At 39.5% G+C, this 19,121-nt stretch overlaps 1 protein-coding gene across 3 annotated transcripts in view; it reads left to right on the top strand.

Moving 5' to 3' along the window:
• ANKRD13A (ankyrin repeat domain 13A) overlaps positions 1-18,542 on the top strand; it is a 28,452-nt gene extending 9,910 nt beyond the window's left edge. For all 3 annotated transcript variants that reach the window (XM_072147169.1, XM_072147151.1, XM_072147161.1), the window contains exons 3-16: positions 248-380; positions 1,857-1,981; positions 2,881-2,926; positions 5,767-5,910; positions 6,216-6,405; positions 7,453-7,519; positions 7,616-7,697; positions 8,161-8,222; positions 9,488-9,618; positions 10,134-10,291; positions 13,658-13,768; positions 13,857-14,017; positions 15,259-15,326; positions 17,677-18,542. In XM_072147169.1, the coding sequence (XP_072003270.1) occupies positions 248-380; positions 1,857-1,981; positions 2,881-2,926; positions 5,767-5,910; positions 6,216-6,405; positions 7,453-7,519; positions 7,616-7,697; positions 8,161-8,222; positions 9,488-9,618; positions 10,134-10,291; positions 13,658-13,768; positions 13,857-14,017; positions 15,259-15,326; positions 17,677-17,872 (1,674 nt within the window). In that variant the 3' untranslated portion in view covers positions 17,873-18,542. The remainder of the gene's footprint in view (positions 1-247; positions 381-1,856; positions 1,982-2,880; positions 2,927-5,766; positions 5,911-6,215; positions 6,406-7,452; positions 7,520-7,615; positions 7,698-8,160; positions 8,223-9,487; positions 9,619-10,133; positions 10,292-13,657; positions 13,769-13,856; positions 14,018-15,258; positions 15,327-17,676) is intronic.
• The last annotated feature ends 579 nt before the right edge of the window (positions 18,543-19,121 follow it).

Here is a 19,121-nt window from a genome sequence, read left to right as displayed (position 1 = left end):
TTTCTGATAGCTTGAGGGGTGCAGATTTGAAAATGGATTGGTTATATAGGGGGTTTTGATGCTAAATATGTAAAATTTCATTTCAGACGTCATATACAAGATAAGTGGAAAATAAGTTTACCCTTAAACCCACTGCTCCTTGTTTTTCATGATATATTAGGGGATGGTAGTCGGGGGGGGGGGGGGGACCGAATATTTGGAATAGAACAAGCTGTTTTTAATTGCTTATTTGCATACTTTACAACAGGATATAGAAGAATTGGATCCACGAGGCAGGACACCGTTACACCTTGCTGTCTCCTTAGGACACCTGGAAACTGCAAGAGTGCTTCTCAGACATAAAGCAGATGTCACAAAAGAAAATCGGGATGGCTGGACTGGTAAAATTATCCATACAGATTTTTAATAGGGAGAGGGCACTTGTCATTCCTCTTTTGGGCTTATTTACATGTGTGTTGAATTACCAATATACAGGCCCATTGCCTACTCTTCTGAGAATGGCAAGTGCTTTAACCCCTTCATATTGTGTAGGGATCCAAGGGATATGCTGTCACTTTGGACTTGTGCTAGCCGTTCCATATTTCTACGGGCTCATACATACTTTGGGGGAATTTATTTACGTCTGCTGCACCAAGACTCCCATTATGTTGTGGCGGATACATCTAAAGCCTTAGAACTCTTGATGTATCCATTTGGTGGCCACGCCACCAGACACCACTATACCAGGCTCTTCCATAGTCGCAAGAATAATAACAATTTCTTGCAGTGCACGCAGATTAATCTCCACTTTTGTTTTTATGACCCCCTTTCTCTCAAGCCAAAAACCTCAGACTATTGTATTCCGGCCAGAGTTTTTGGCTTTGGCAGTTTTCTCTCCTTTCAGACCTCCCAAACTGATAACACAAAGGCTGCGAACAATGGACAGTGGGTCCACGTAGGATAAGATTTTGTTTCTTTTAGGGCATTTGCTGGATGCACTTATACACCACAATCCAAATTGTTATGCAAATTATATTTTTCTCTGACTTGCCCTAAATGATTACTGCTAATAAATAATAAACAGTATAATAAAATAGTATGATAAATGCCATTACCCATTTTAGTATAAATCAAAAAAACAAAAAAAAACAAAAAAATAAATCTAGAATTTTTGCTATTCTGAAGAACTTACTGTTATGAAAGGACAGAACTCCAATATTTACCTTATATACTCGAGTATTAGCCGACCCGAGTATAAGCAGAGACCCCTAATTTTACCACCAAAAACCGGGAAAACCTATTGACTCGAGTATAAGCCGAGGGTGGGAAATGCATTGGTCACAGCCCCCCCAGTATATAGCCAGTCTGCCCCCAGTAGTATACTGCCTGCCCACCATTATAAAAATAAATAAACTTATATACTCGCCCTCCGGTGGCCCCAATGTGCAGTGCTGCTCCCCCGATGTTCGCGCCGCTTGTCTTCAGGCTTCCGCGCCCGTCTTCTTTCTTCTGCTGGGCGCCGCCAATGTTCTCACCCGGCCAGCGCCGCTGCAGACGTCATACTAGGCGCCGCCTGGGGTAAAACATGGCGTCGCCCAGCAGAAGAAAGAAGACGGGAATAAAAGCAAGAAGACGAGCCACGCGGACATCTGGGGAGCAGCTCTGCATATCGGGGCCACCGGAGGCTGAGTATATAAGTTTATTATTTTTTAAGTATGTATTGACTCGTGTATAAGCCGAGGGGACGTTTTTCAGCACATTTTTTACGTGTATCCGTTTTGAGTTTGAAAGTATCGAACAATTACCAATTGGTTTCAATGCTTTGTGCAGCCCTAATTGTAGACAATATATTTACAGTACAATATTCTGTCTTCCAGTTTTGCATGAAGCAGTCAGCACAGGAGACCCAGAAATGGTGCAGTTGGTTCTACAGTATCGAGAATTCCACAAGGCATCTACAGCCCTTGGAGGAGTACCTGAACTCCTTAAGAAAACATTGGAGGTAATTGTTACAATGCAGTGCAAGCTTGGCTTTATATATCACTCTATAGCTCCATGTTAAATTTTGCACCACAACTTAGACTTATCACTGAATATTCACTTTTTGGCTGGAGTCATCCTTAACTGTGTTACATCCTTCCAGTTGAGATTTCCTCTACAATTTGTATCCATTGTAGCTAGCCTCTGATATCCAAATACATCGGCACTTTCATTCTCTTCCTTATATTTTGCCATGGGACAGCAGCATGTACAAATAAAGAAGTTGTGTGGAAGTAAAAAGCAAATAATATTAGAGAGTTGGATAAAAGTTACATCAAAGCTCATTAAAGAAGACCTGTCAGGTCGATTTGAGACCCTAAACCAACTACAATTTTTTATGGAGCGGTTTAGGGTTCCAAATCGACTTTTAGGAGGTCTGTGGGCGGAGAAAAAGCACAAAAAAATAGCTAGATGTCAGTCATATCTCAAGTTCCTGAGCCACTGCTGATTCACGTGGTGAGGCAAGTAAAGCCAAGATAATATCTTTGCTTCACTGCGCATGTGCTACAGCGCTTGTGCAGTGAAGCTGGGGTGTACTACACAACTACCCTCAACGAGCAGGTGCCGAGGGATCGTAGACGGATCTGAGTATAAAGTTTTTGGTATTTGGAGCTTACACATCCAAAGTCAAACAGGGGGATTTGGGACTCTAAACCACGGTAGTCGGTAGTTTAATGTCCCAATTCGCCCTGACAGGTTCCCTTTAAACTTTTTTTTTTTTTTTTAATACCTAAAAAAAAACCAGGATTGATTACAAATATGTTTTACTATTATTAGAAATGTAGTTTTTAAAACAATATAAAGTATATTGTAATCTTTTATTTTGTATTTAATTTTTTTTTTTGTACTTGCTTTTATCAGGCTTCCGATTTTTATGTGGAAATGAAGTGGGAGTTCACAAGCTGGGGTAAGCCGATTTCAAAATATAAAATATAACACTTTTCCAAAGTTCATACTATTAGCCCAGGAAAAGTTAAAACCCTCTATAAAGATCTACAGTTGTATTTCACGCTGTGCTCTTTTTTCTTTTTCTTTGCTGGCAATTGAAAATAAATGTTACTCTTTCAAAGATGTATAGAAGAAATCACTTTACAAATCAAAGAAGGTAGTAGCATACAAATTCATGTCCCAATCCTGCTCCCATCTCCTCCCCCATTATCCAGCCCACGTGGAAAGACCGTGTATCTTACACTCCCGGCACCCTTTCTGGGTTCATTTATAAACGACCTATCTGCAGTTCTTCAGTTGCCAATCCTGGGAAAAAAACGTCATAAATGGTAATAAAGCCACAAGCACTTAACTATTTTTAAGTCTGGGACTGCCTGTACTGAAAAAAACACTAGTTCAGTAAGTAAAATTCATCCCCTCAGAATATAGCTGATTCAAATACTGCACCCATTTTCTTCCCCATCCCTGCATATCCTCTAACACATTCCCCAAAAGAGGGTTTTGTTTAGTTTTTAGTACAGCTTTCCAACTTCAGCAAATGTCTACAGACCCTCCATACTTTCTGCAGTAGCCAAATATCCTGACTGCCTTCTGAAATTTACTTGCTCCTAATGCAGCCAATGTGGTAAGCCCTTCTTCCACATGTTATTGAGCGTTTGGGCAATTGACTACACTCCTCACTAGACCACCCCCCAAATGCTGACACTCTGGTGCCAGGTAATATAACCAGGCATTGGGCAATGTCAATCCTCCATGACCTTTTAAGGCAGCTTTAATTGCTCCAATTTAATTCTTGGCACGCCCTTTTTCTATACCAAGTTTTCCAAAAAAAATTATGAAACCTGCAGAACCAAACTTGGGAATCCACCGGGACATTATGGGGTATGTAAAGCAACTCGGGGCATCAAAGTCCTTTTTATCAAACAATTCCGTCTTTGACCAGTATAGCTTAGTCTGAACTTCCCATCTTCAGCAGATCTTTGCAGCCTCTGTTCATTCAAATCCAGCCAATGCATCGCCAAGCGACGCTTGTCAAAGAAGTGGGTTTGTGCCAATACAATTGGCATTGTGGGTAGAGCATAGAATGTTGCACGCCTTGATCTCTCAGGTGTCATTTCATATCTATAAGAAGCATTCTCTTTTTTTGCACTTTTGCAGAAAAGTCCTGAAAGGAGGAAATTCCTGCCGCATCAATAGTTACATTTTTCTGCTCTCTTGTATATCTCTGTCCTTGTAGTGCAGCAGTTGAATCAATATCTGGCGTGGTGGACCTGGAGGCCTTGACACCCTATGTGCCCTCTCCACTGCAAACAACTGTTTTAAATTGAGAACTCTCTACAGCTGGTTCTCAGAATACTCATCTGGGAATGGGTGCTCCCTCATTTCTGTCCAGTATTCCCACCAGCTAACATTGTTGTGGCGCAGGCTATCCTCCAGGTCATCTGCTTTAGCCTGAGAGGCAGATACCACCAAGGAATGCTCTTCAACTTCCTGTCGCAATGGGGGGATACTACTGGGCATTGTATGTCAGGTTTGCATAAGATGCCATTTTAGCGCTGGCAGCGAATTGCTAGCAGTGGCAAGTTCCCCCAAGACTGAATGTTAACTGGGGGTTGACAGCGAGGATGTGGGTTAAGACTCTCAACAGGGTTATGATATGCTGATGCAGCTTCAGAGCTTGAATAGTCAAAGAAATTGGCTGTATCGGCCAAAAAAAAGAAATTTTATAATTATGTTAATGACCCTCCTGCGCTCCTGTGTTTCTCACACAGGGCACTGGTGTATTAGTTTAATTATGCACACCCTCCCTTTCAAGACGGTCAAGTCGCCTAGCTCTCGGGAGCTGTAGCAGAACCACGCTAGATGTGCCTATGCTTTGCAGTTCAGCTGTGCAAACTATACTTCAATCCTTGTATTCACTGGCGGTTTCAGTGAGGTGACGATTCAGTGATTATTTGGCACGTGAGCTAAGAGCTAAGTGACGTCACTCGGAAGCATAAAACTGCGGGTAGGCAGTGCAACTTCGTACATGCTGTGGACGTGCATAATTACGGTAATACCCAAGCGTCTTGTGTGACGAACACAGTAGTGCTGAAGGGTCATTAGCATAATTATAAAATTGTTTTTTTGGGTGGTTTGAACATACAATTTCTTTGTCTGTTCAAGCCCTGACCATGCATCCGCTTATCGTGACCTCCTGTCTAAAGGTATGTTTGGGTCAGGGGCAACCAAAATTGTAAACACCAGGTCTGATGGAAACTGGTTGGAATTATATCTGTGAAATGCTGTATTTCTTTTAAAAGTAAATTAGAGAATGTATTATTGTGTTATCCTCTGTATATTTAAGGCTGTTGTCTTCATGGGAATACCCCTCTAATGGAAAGTTTCATTTATTTTCAATGATATGTCAGAGTGGTGTTTCCAGGCAGACAGGAATTTATCTCTTAGGGTACATTCACCGGCATGTCTCCGATGATGTGAATGCGTCCGCAAACTTGCAGCCGCATATAAGTCCCCATACACAACAATGTCGGAGGTGGTACAGTACCACACAAAGGGAAAAGATAGAGCATGCTGTATCTTTTCTGTGTGTGTGACCGTTAGCCCCCCTCTTCCCAAGCGCTCCGCCATATGCTGTAGCCGGGCGAGCATACATTTGTGTGAGAATGTACCATAATGTGTAAATAAAGCCAGAATAAATAAAATTCAACTTAAAATATTGCATATTTAACACCAAAATGTCATTTTTCATTTCTATACATCTGCGGTGCTAAACCTAGCTGTATATGTTTGTTCTAGTTCCATTATTATCCAGAGTGTGTCCTAGTGATATTTGTCGGATATGGAAAAGTGGTGCTAAGCTTCGTGTTGATGCGACTCTGCTTGGTTTCGAGAACATGAGCTGGATCCGAGGAAAGCATAGCTTTATATTTAAAGAGGAAGGTGAGATCTTGCGTACTCTTGACATGTTTTCTTCGCGATGATTCTCCTTTTAATTTTTGTTTGTTTCTTGCTCCCCTTTAACACATCTGCTGTGTTTATTGTACAGTGTTTAAAACATAAGTCTGAAACTTTATTATGTCTCATGAAAGCATTTATTGATAAGCATATATTATAATCTCAACTAATAAGCTTTTCAGGACTGATAAACCATCATAGGATAAGGCTTCTTTTCATGTTGAGAGCTTTTTAAATCTAATTTCCCAGTTAATGCTGTGAAGAAACAAACAGACTTCCAATGTCCACAGATAACTGGGCAGAGCTGATGGAGATCAACCATGATGACAGAACTGTGACGAAGGAACGCTTTGACATCTCCCAGGAAATAGAGGGCATTACTTTGGATTCCATGCAGCCAGCAGAGCGGGAAGTCAGCAAGAGACTTACCTCTCCCATTATTAACACCTCCTTGGATACCACCTCAATTGCCTTTGAAAGGTAGTGCAGTTTACTGCAAAACGTACCGCAAATTTTAGGCTCCTATATATTTACACTTTTAAAAGGGTACCTGTCTTTGGGTTTTCACCTGCGGGTCCCAGCAGCAGTCTTCTAACTGATCCCACACCAATGCTGTTTTTTGTATTAAAAATCTATTGCCTCTTTTCCCCATAAATAATCTTAATATATAAAGTACTTGGCACAACCTCTTTCTCAGGGAAGAGAGTTGAGCAGAGTACGCAAGCTCGGGACTTGGGCTTTCAAACAGGATGACGTTGGCAGAAGGGAGTGGTGAACAGGGAGCTGTTGGAGACATTGGCCGAGTCACTTAATGAACTTTTAATAGTTTATATTTGGGTACAATAAGCAATATAATTAATATAAAAACAGCATGGGGATACATTGGAAAGCTGCTGTGCGAACCCATTATTGGCTTTAAAGGTGAATAACCGAAGATGCATTTAAAATAAGTTACTCCTGTTTAACCTCATAGTCCATACATATCTCTGCTTTGAACAAACGCATGCTCTTCCTTCCTGAAATCCTGTTTTTGTTTTTTTTAAATAAATAATAATAATTTTTTTTAAAATACCTTCAAGGAAATCAACTATCCAAAATCATGGATGACAAACCAGAGACACTAATAGATGCAGGCTACATGACTGTGGTAATCTTCTTGTATTAGTTATCCATGGCCTCCTTTCTTCTAATATCAACTTTTAAATTTATGTAAATGAGACTCATAAAGCATGGGCGAGGGTGTGACAATGTAAGTCTCTAAAGCCAGATCATAGAGGGGTAGGGTAGCCACTTGGGCTTTTTATGATAATTTTAAAAGTTGATTTTAGAAGGAAGGATGCCATGGATAACAAATATAAGATTACCACAGTCCTGGTGCCTGGATCTATTAGTAAGGGCCCCCGGTTTATCATGCTTGATTCTGATTGTAGTTTTCCTTTAAAGTGCTTGAAAGTTTCAAGAGTCAGGTCTACAGTGATTTGTTAACTCAAAATAATTTGTTCTTACTAACTAATCCTATCTTTTCAGAACAAAGTCTGGATTCTGGGGCTGGAGGACTGATAAAGCAGAACTAGTTAATGGTTATGAAGCAAAGGTAGTTTCTGTGTGTTCTGGTGTGGTTTCCATATGTAATATAATGGTTTTGTTAAAATGCTTGTCCTTGTATTAATAATTATGTCCTTTACATTAGGTTTACTCTGCAAATAATGTAAATGTTGTTACAAAAACACGGACAGAACATTTAACCGAAGATGAAAAATCTCGCTATAAAGGTAACAATTTTATTTTATTGTGATTTAAATTTTTATATATGTCATTTATTTTCACCGTATAAGAAAACATATGTACTTTTACTTCTGGAATATACTTGTTATTTCCCCTTATACTCGGATGTTTATGAAATGTAAATGAAGTGTAATGTTATGTAATTGCATCTTATGATCTAATTAGTAGTAGAATTCCATTATTGATATTAGTGTTCCAGAAAAACCCTTTAACCACTTGCCTCTCTGTGCCATAATCGGCTAATATTGCTCCAAGCCGAATAGCGCTCCAGGTCGGTTCAGCTCTGCATTGGAGCTACTTAAAAAAAAAAAAAAGTTTTAAAATAAAAATAAACTAAATTTATTTGAAAGAAGCCCAGTTACACTTTACACTAACATATAAAAATTTTTAAAAAGTGATATTTGTCTACACACGCATGTACTTTATATATTTTTTTGTATATTTCTGTAGCCGATAGAAACTTTTTGGAGTCCTTATTGGGGACTGTGGAGCACCAGTTTGGAGCACAAGGGGTGAGTGACAGTGCCCTTTGTATACAAGTTGAAATTTGAAATAAATTGCATTGATATTTTTGCCTCGTCTTCAGTTTAAATAATCTCCCATGTGAATTTTTATTTGTGTACCATGGGCAAGTTTTTGGATACATTTACTGAAGCATGCACAGTTAGACATGGCACCTCAGAAGCTAAGATTGATGTTTCAGGTGATGCTCTCAGCGTTTTGGAGGGCCAGATTGTGCGTCTGGCTGTGTGTAACTCTAGAGAACAATTTACAAGCTGTATTGTTACATAGAAGTGTTCACACTGGTGCTGTAGGATTGAAAGGACATCTACCCCCAGATTTACCCCCAAAGCAATGCTTGTTAATTAAAGGGTTAAGTGGCGGCGTTTCTGTCTTGTTCCTTCATCTCCGCTACACTGAATAAAGTACTTAATAAAAATATGCAAATGAGCTGGAGGAGCTCAGACCGATAGCCGAGCGCCTCATGGGTCCGTCTGATGATAAAATATGCATGCCCGCTTAATGTATGTATGCACTCGGCTGGCCGCAAGCACATGAGTAAATCTGGCGCATGCCCATGAGTACTACACCTTGCACATCTGGCGGGAGACCAGTGCAGCTGTGAAGAAGACACAAACGCTATTTTTGCAGACAGCCTGGTGACATCAGACGGAGCCAGGAGACGCATATTTTTATAAGGTGCATTATTCATCGTATCGGACGTGGCAGAAACGTTGCCACTTAACCCCTAAGGTAACGAGCATTTCTTTGGTGACAGTCTACCACCCCTAAATCTGGTGGTAGATGTCCTTTAAACAAAATATAATATATATATATATATATATATATATATATATATATATATATATATATATATATATATATATATATATATATGATTTTGTATGAGGAAAGTGAAACACTATTTGGAAGAAGCAGGCTGTAGAACCAGCTCATCTTGTAACAGAATCTTTACTTGCATTGTATTACATTTCACTAATGGAACATAAGTGACTGCAGCAGGTAGGTGTCTCTTGTAAAGAATCTTTTGCACTATGCTTGAGAATTCTCATTTGAGAATAGCTGTGGGAATATGCTTGTCAGGAAAATTGACTGGCCGTTGTAACCAGTGTAAAAACTAAAAAAACAAAACTCAAAGAGATCAGAAGTGGGCATTCTGTAGGTCTTGTAGGAAATGATGATTCATTTTCTTTTGCTCAAAACATACCTTTTTATTTTGCTTAATTTTTTATTTTTTTTTTTTGCTTTTTTTCAGGATCTTACAACAGAATTTGCAACAGCAAACAACCCAACTGCTATTACTCCAGAGGAATACTTTAACCCAAACTTTGACCTCAAAAACCGTGACATTGGAAGGCCTAAGGAATTGGCTATAAGGACCCAGAAGTGAGTAAAAGTGAACATTTCTAGCGGAGATTTAATAATGCTTCAATTGTTAAGACCACTGTAGAGTAGAACTAGACGGTTCTCTGCTGCGCCACATTAATTGTTGTGTCTGATGCTGGATGATTAATCTGGTGCAGTATAAAACTGGTGACTGGTATTGTGCACCTCTATTAGTTGGGGTCTAGTTTGCTGTGCCGCAATATTGAATTTTCTTGCACACAGAATTTTCTGTCAGGCCATGCCCCCTTAACCAAGGACAAACGCCCATTTTTTTTTTTTTTTTTGGAGGAGAAGTGTTCTAAAATTCTCCACAAATGTTGTGCTCTGTATTTCAGGTGCAAAGTACTCCAGTATTCTGGTGTAGACATTGTGTTGGTGAACATAGGCGTTTAAAAAATAGATTTTAAGTATAGATCTTGAGATATTTTAAACACACAAGATATAGATCTCCTCTATACATGCATTACTTTTAATATTAGTCATTTGTGTTTTTATTGTGCTTTATTATTGTACAGATTTAAAGGCACATTGTGGATGTGTGAAGACTTCCCTCTTTCACTAGCAGAACAAGTCACCCCCATCATAGATCTAATGGCCAGGACAAGTTCGCACTTTGCTCACCTCCGGGACTTTATAACACTTCAGTTTCCTCCTGGCTTTCCAGTGAAAATAGGTATGAGTTTATGGGTACAATGTTGGAAAAGTTATTCTTTATAAAAGAAAAACTTCACCAGGTTTCTAATAATCACTGAATTCCTCATACATGTCACCTTGCCACAGCAAAGGGTCTTGTCCGTCCTCAGAGACCTAGATATATCGGGAGCGTGCACCTCTATCGCCCCTCCCAAAATGATCCACCCACCCCCTACTTCTATCCAGCTACCGATACAGATTCCCATGGCCACCAAGATAAACAAAGGTAGGGACATCCCCCGAAAATAAGATCTAGCAGCAGTCATTGCTACAGGTCCCCCACACCATACGTTAGCATTAGTAAATCTTTTAGTTCCTGCAAAAGGGGAAGAATTCAAGGGATAAAATCACTGACTGTTGCACTGCAAATGCGCTACAAGCAGCAGGGGTAATTGTAGGAAAGTGCTAAACACAATAGATTGGTGCCAGTGATTCCAATTGAATGTCATGGTGAATTTCTAGTGACTTGATTTCTGAGTTTGGAGAATTTTAATGTTTGAGAAGTTAATGGTTTGTTTAAAAATAAATGTGAATTCTTGTTCATGGAAAAAGACATCCCATGAAAATTAGACCTACTTCCTCTTTAGGAGCAAAAATTTGGGGAAATGTTGTAACAGGCAAATGGCTGCAGATAGCTAATGAGTGGAGTATTGCTTATTTTAGCTTTGATCAGAGTTCGGCAAGAGTTCTTATACTTTACAGTTGTTCTTTATAGTAAATGTAGGGCTGCTATAAGGAATTTGTGTGCTTATTTTTGTTATATGCCTGGTAATCTAAATGGACAAAAGGAAAACACTCGCACCCTAATAAAATACTGACAACATTGATGAAACCACCCATCCTGGCCCTGCAGGCCCCCATTCAAACGCAAACTTTACACTTGCTGAATATTCATAACCCCCTGAAAAAATAAAATACAATGGGGGAAATAAGAATTTGATCCCATTCTGATTTTGCAAGTTTTCCCACCTACAAAGAATGGATAGGTCTGTAATTTTAATTGTAGGTACACTTCAATTAAAAAAAAATCACATTGTATGTAAATAATTTAGCATTTTATTGCATGAAATAAGTATTTGATCCCCTTCAGTGAGCAAGAATTCTCGCTCCCTCAGTGCTGTTTTTTTTTTTTTATATTATAAGAAGCTCTTCCTTCTCTGCACTATGTACCTGTATGAATTGCAACATCAATTTGAACTTGTTTCTTGTATAAAAGACTCCTGTTAACACACATCAATCACACTCCAACCTCTCCACCACGAACAAGACCAAAGAGCTGTCGTCTAAGGACACCATGGGCAAAATTGTAGACCTGCACAAGGCTTGGATGTGCTGCAGGGCAATAGGCAAGCTGCTTGGTGAGCACAATAACTTTTGGCACAATTATTAAAAAGTGGAAGAAATGCTAGATGACCGTCAATCTTTCTCTGGGGCTCCATTCAAGACTCATGCGGTAAGGATAATTCTTAGGTCAGGAATCGGCCAAGAACTACACGGGAGGACCTGGTCAATGACCAGAAGCCAGATGGACATAAAGTCTCAAAGATTACCGTTGGTAATACACTACACTGTCATGGATTAAACTCTGCTGGGCTTGCAAGGTCCCCACGTTTAATGCCAGCATATGTCAGGGGCCATTTGAAGTTCCCCTTCATACTTTGGTTTTTTTTTTTCTGCAAAGGGGATAGGATCACTGCACTATATTGAAGGGAGGATGGATATGGCCATGCGTCTCAAAATTTTGGACAAAAACCTGCTTCTCTCAGTAAGAGCATTGAACATGGTTCTTGGTTGTGTCTTCCATTATGACAATGACCCAAAACACACATGCTGGTCAACCAAGGAGCTGCTCCGTATAAAGCATTTCAAGGTGGTCAAGCCTGTCTCCAGCTCTGAATCCAATTTGAAAAACCTACCATATGATGCATTATGAAGCAAACATACCTTGGAAATGCTGTAGCTACACTGATGCAGGATCATATCCCTTGGTTAATCCCTGTGCTGAGTGGTTTTGCTGATAAAACAGATATAACAACATGATAATGAAGCTGTCGCTTCTATGGCTCTTTCAGCGCTTGTCCTAGCTGGTGAGTATTTCTCTGCAGGAGAATATGGTGCAATCACTCCTCTCCCTGTCAGACAAAATAATCAATTGCTGCACCATCCCCTAGCTGCTTTGTATGAGTGATCCAGCTCAGGTTGACTAGTCATGTACTAGTCTGTATGGAGGACTGGAACAAAATCCTTAATGCAGAGCATGCAAATATGATCAAGAAACACAGGAAACGTCTGACCCCTGTAATTTATTTACAAAATATATTGTTCTGTTTTTCTAAACTTATTTCATGCTATAAAATGCTAATTATTAAAAAGTTATTTGTTTATAGAGCACCATTAAGCCCATGGTGCTGCTGTAAAAGTGATAAGGGATTCACATACATTACATTTAGAACAAATGCCAGTGCAAATACAAAACTACAGTGATCTAAAAAAAACAGTGGAAGGAGGACTCTGCCGATGAGGGCTCACAATCTATATGCGCGGCTAGATGCAAATCATACAATGTGATTTTCTGGATTTTCCTTTTTAGATTCTGTGTCTCACCGTTGAAATGTACTTAGAATATGAATTACAGACCTCTCCATTCTTTATAGTTTGGAAAACTATCAAAATCAGCCAGGGATCAAATACTTATTTCCCCCACTGTATAATACAGTCTTTTCCTCGGAGTTATATATATCCTACTGCCCCCAAAATAAATGTATTATACAGTGATTCCTTAAATAAACCTCCCCCTTCAATAAATTATACAATATTCAGTGCCACAGATCAGCTTATAGCATAGCATATAGTGCAATGATTTATATAATGTGTAAGGAATGGAGAGAGCCACAGCACCCGGTACGATTCAGTTCAAAAAAGTCTTTATTGTAACATCATCCAAGCATAAAAATTGCGACGTTTCGATTCCAGTTGAATCTGTCTCAAGCATGCTTGAGAAAGATTCAACTGGAATCGAAACGTCGCAATTTTTATGCCTGGATGATGTTACAATAAAGACTTTTTGGAACTGAATCGTACCAGGTGCTGTGGCTCTCTCCATTCCTTATGCTGATTATGGGACTCTGAGCACCGGATCCCCAGCTGCGAGCACCACTCAAATCGTAATTACCTAGGATTGCTTTCTTTCCCTCTCCCTTTCTTATATAATGTGTAGTAACCCCCTCCTCATTTATTTTTAATGCATTTATGGCCCCCCTAACACCGTATAACAAATTATAATCTATACAGTGATACCTCCCATTGGTTACCTAAAACTACTTTTATTTATTCTTTTTGCCCATAGAAATCCCCTTATTTCATGTGCTGAATGCGAGAATTACATTTGGGAATGTAAACACTTGCTCCACGACAGATGAGAATTCCCCGACCACTCCAGCAGAGACACCAGATGAAGGTGAGAGCTTTTTAACAGTATATCCTTTTTATTCGTCTGGTATTCTGAATCTCTTGAAAATATTTTTACATCTTGTCTCACTTTTCAGCCACTGCTGCTCCTACCTTTGAGGTAGATCAATCTGTCTTCGATATTCCCCCATCCTACCATATTCAGGAAAATGGAAGGAGCTTGCATATTCGTGATGAAGATGATGAAATCATGCAGTTTGCTATTCAGCAGAGTCTTCTAGAGTGCAGTGGAAATCAGGTCTGCTTTCCGTGTCTACCCAATGAATACGTGTCATGGGAAAAGCAGTGGTTAGGGGGGTCCTAATCTTTAATGGGACTGTATGGGGAGAAAATGTTGTTATATATGGCTGGGTGGGGGCACGGTAAAAATAATAAACCTCTTAAACTCCTCTCCTTTTGCTACAATACAGCCATTGTGGCACCTGTCAAGGGTCGTCTCTGCTTGGATACTGAGGCCAGTCTTGCACTCATGACCACAGCCATGCATCTGTTACAGCTTGAAAATCCAGCTGTACCAGGGTCATGGCTCTGGTTGGGTGTTTTACCACCAACCTCTGTATACAAGCAGAATCGGTCAGGTGACCTGGAGAGAGGCAAGTATAAGGGGTTTATCATTTTGACAGCCCTCCTAACTTTCTATAACATTATCTCTATTCTTGGACAACCCCTTAAATTTCCCAAATTATACATGCTGCAACTGATATTGTATTGGTTCATATAGAGTGCCTTTAACCCCAGAGCAGCATGAATTTGAAAAAAGTTGGTAAGGGCAGACCCTTTTTGTCTGCAGTATCACAAGTAACAGTTGAAAAACCACACTTAATTGTATGCGTGATGGTCCGGGCAGTTTTTAGCTTCTAACCCAAACACCAAATTTATACTTGTCATTGTTCTGTAGGGACCACCAGTCGATTTAAGCTTTAAGTAATGGAGAAATCTTATTGACAAATCCCATCCCTTATAGGACTTGTAACAGCAGAAGGTTTTTTCCCAGAAGTCAACACTTATGGGACACTTAAAACACGTTCAGTTTATATATTGAAATGCTATAGGATAACCATATATAAAATATAATATATAATTTTCAGTGTATAAACGGGCTTTCTCTTAGCATACATATCCAAATATATCCAACATACTTATCCAAACATATTGATAGATGTAGAGGTACTCCAAATCACCCCTCCTGCATACATTGTGTAGGTATGCATAACCTAGTGTACTATAAAACTGTGTGAATTCCCCAAATTGTCACCCAGTGTTATGCTGAATGACTCTCTGTACCTATACTGTCAGATAAATGTAAGAATCCTCCTTACAACATTTACTTGTATGCAAATATATTTGTATGTATATGTATTACACCACATAGAAATAGAAACATTACGGCATGGACTTTGGACAGGTGGAATAAACTGATCACGACTGACATGACTTCATAAAGAATATTAATTTCCATATTTTGTTTCTGTTTTATAGCAAATCCCACCAAGCCATTCAAATGGAAGTATTTCCTCAAACCAGGTGTTTGATGCTCAATATGAAAGGTAATTCATTGAAAGCATGAATGCAAGTTCAAGCGGATAAAGGCTTTTCCCATCAGAAGCAATGCCATAAATGTTTTGTTGGTGGTAGACCAACATATAGCACCTTGAGATTTTCTGCAGAATGAGGGTCTCATGATCTCCTTTACATAACTCTCCAGAGCTCCCCCTGCAGTTTTGTATATATTCTTCATGCATATTTTATAACATTTGTGCAGTTTCTACCAGTTTATGCTGCGGTTTAGTTCCTTAAAGGGAGTCTACTAGCAATACTTTGACAATATAAATATTCATTTGGTGCTATAATACCTTCATGTCTGAATTCCTGGATTTTAGCTGGACTTTGTGCATTGGGGTTTTTTCTTGTGTGAGTTGTCCTCACTAAACAAAGCACAGTCCCCCTTCCCCCTCTGCTCTGTGTACAAGATATTGCAGCCTTCTGGTTCGACATTGTGAGGAGCTTGAGAGCAGTTTGAATGCAGAGATGAAAGAAAGCAGTAGTGGTGTGTGGAGACTCCCCCAGTATTCCAAGTCCAGCTTCAAGCCTGGAATATAAATGCATTTTTCATGGTCCTGCTGCTATTGATAAAACACAAAGCTATGGTTTAACAGATCTCCAGAACTAGTATCAAACATTTTGTTGTCAAACCTGAAGATCACCTTTGTCATTGCTTTAATATAGAGGGAGGGCCATTTATATGGATACACCTAAATAAAATGGGAATGGTTGGTGATATCAATTTTCCTGTTTGTGGTAAATTAGTATATGGGAGGGGGCAAACTTTTCAAGATGGGTGTTGACTATGGTGGCCATTTTAAAGTTGGACATTTTGGATCCATTTTTTTTCTCAGTGGGAAGAGGGTCAGTTAACACTTGAAACTTATTGAGAATTTCACAAGACAAACAATGGTGTGATTGGTTTTAACGTAACTTTATTCTTTTATGAGTTATTTACAAGTTTATGACCACTTATAAAATGTGTTTAAAGGAAACCTACCACTTCTGAAGGTAGGTATGAGATGCAAACACCGGGCACCAGCTCAGGGTGAGCTGGTGCCGGTGCTTAGTCTCGTTAGTGTTAAAACCGCGGTATCGCGGTTTTAACACTTTTTAAACTTTATAGTAGAAACTGCTTCGGCGCTGCGCGCGACCGTGCGCGCGCAACGCCTGCGGCATTCCCAATGTAGGCGCGCGCACGATCGTGCGCACGCAGCGCCGAAGCAGTTTCTGCTAGAAAGTTTAAAAAGTGTTAAAACCGCGATACCGCGGTTTTAACACTAACGAGACTAAGCACCGGCACCAGCTCACCCTGAGCTGGTGCCCGGTGTTTGCATCTCATACCTACCTTCAGAAGTGGTAGGTTTCCTTTAAAGTGCTCCCCATTGTGTTGGATTGTGGGCGCAACCCTCTTCTCCCACTCTTGATCCACTGATGACACCTCTGCAGAAGAAATTATACCACAGGCTTCCCTTATCTGTTGTTTCAAATGCTGCACATATCGTATCTTTACAGTACAGGCAGTCCCCGGGTTACATACAAGATAGGGTCTGGAGGTTTGTTCTTAAGTTGAATTTGTATGTAAGTCAAAACTGTATATTTTATAATGGAAGTTCTAGACAATTTTTTTTCTTTTGCCCCAGTGACAATTGGAGTTTCAAAATTTTTGGTGTCATTGGACCAAGAATTATCAATAAAGCTTCATTACAGACACCTTACAGCTGATCATTGCAGTCTAGGACTGTAGTAAAGCATCCAGAGAGCTTCACCAGAGGTTACAGTGGGCAGAGGGGTCCGTCTGTAACTATGGGTTGTCTGTAAGTCGGGTGTCCTTAAGTAGGGGACCGCCTGTATAGGCAATTGCTTTCAACTGATCCCAAATATAAGTCTAAGGGGTTCAGACCTTGGTGGTCATTCAAATGGCCCACGACGACCAATATACTTTCCAGGGAACTGTTGATGGACCTTTGGGGTTTCTCTTTGTGAAATTCTCATTAAGTTTGATGTATTACATGACCCTCTTCCCATTGGAAAAAATAAAGTTGGGTCCAAATTGGCTGACTTCAAAATGGCTGTCATGGTCAACACCCTTCTTGAAAAGTTTCCCTCCTTTCATATACTAATGTGCCACAAACAGGAAGTTGATATCACCAACTATTCCCATTTTATTTAGGTGTATCCATACAAATGGCCCATCCTGTACATGTCTACTTGCCATGTCATAGATCAATATTATGTTTTATCTTTATTTTTTACTTTTTATCTTTACTGCCATATTCTCTTTGAATATTTCGACTGCCGATGTAGGCCTTTGTTTACAAGAGATAAAATATTTGTTCCGTTTGTTTCCACCAGGGCTCTGCAGGAAAGTATTCTTGCCAACTCTCAAAGTGCCCATTCCAGTCTTAGCAGCCATTCTCAGAGCTTTGACAAAGACTTACAATTTGCTATGGAGCTATCTGCTAAGGAACAAGAAGAACATGAAAAGATTCGACTTCAAGAAGAGGCAGAGCTGGCAGAGATTATACGGCTCTCTCTTACAGAGAAATAAACTGTGTGAATTACAAAACAAATTTTTTTAAAAAACGTATCGGCTTGGGAAATTCTTGTGATACGGGTCTAGCCTTCACCAGCAGTGAAGATGCCATGAGTGAGGGTGTAAGGTCACTCTACAGACTCTGTATCTACCAAAGAACTGTACAATTTTTGATACTTCTAATGTTTATTTTTTTTCTGTTGCTTTAAAGACTTACAAACCAGGGAATCTGCCTCCTTCTTTCTGAGTTCTGATACCTGAAATGGTTTGTAATGGACAACTATTACTTGAGATCTAACATTCAGGATGTAAATGGAATACATAGTTTTACAGGTTTACCCTCTTCAGGAGAAGTACAGCAGAAGTGCCCTTTTTAATTTCTAAATAAACGTGGAGCTTAAGTGAATGCAGAGCACTGTAGACCCCTGTGTGGCTTGTCACTGGTATGTAAATACTGTATAGTTGGGAGATCTAGAGGTTACTAGAAGTTGGCACCAGTAGCTGGCATATTTTTGTTTCATTTACAGAATCTGTTCAAGTGCTATGTTAAAGTTTATAAAATAGAACAAAACTACTTGTTACTGTAGAACAAAAAGATTTTGAGGTAAGCTCACAGAGGCTGTATTTAAGCACCTAGTACAATGCCAATTTTGTTTTGTACCAATAAAAGAACTTTCTAACTAAGGCAGCTTGTACACTTTCTGGTATATTACAATTCCCGAAAGGCTCCTCTAGCATATAGATGGTATAGATCATGTGGATGACTACAGTTGCCTTTCTCAGCTGACTCTTGGTGCTATAGAGAAGATATTTTCATCACCTCTTTTTAACATTATGGAAACACATTTTTTTTTTCCATTTAAAGATTTGCAGCTTTTGATGATTAAAGGAAAACTCCAGCCATAAAACTATATTTATATATGTATTTTTTATTTACATTGTAAATTCACTGTTACAGCATGGTTTCTATATTGCTAATGACTTTTATTTAATTATCATTTTTGACAAAAGCTTTCCCAGGCAAGAAAGTGTAAGCCATACAGGACCTTTCCCCACTGTTGTCAGAGGCCAATTGTACCATAATAGTTCAATATATGTTATACACTTTTTTTCATTTCTGAGCCCGATGATGGCTCAATACTGTTTCAGCAAATATGACTGGAGGCTTTCTTTACGACTGTCAAACATCTGCAAGACTTACAAGGGTTCTGTCATTTTCTTGCATGGATGACCATGGCTAACATGTGACGTGTCTATGAAAATA

This window comes from Engystomops pustulosus, chromosome 1, assembly GCF_040894005.1.
Source record: "Engystomops pustulosus chromosome 1, aEngPut4.maternal, whole genome shotgun sequence".
Classification (NCBI taxonomy): Eukaryota; Metazoa; Chordata; class Amphibia; order Anura; family Leptodactylidae; genus Engystomops; species Engystomops pustulosus.
This window is presented reverse-complemented; position numbering and strand designations above follow the sequence as displayed.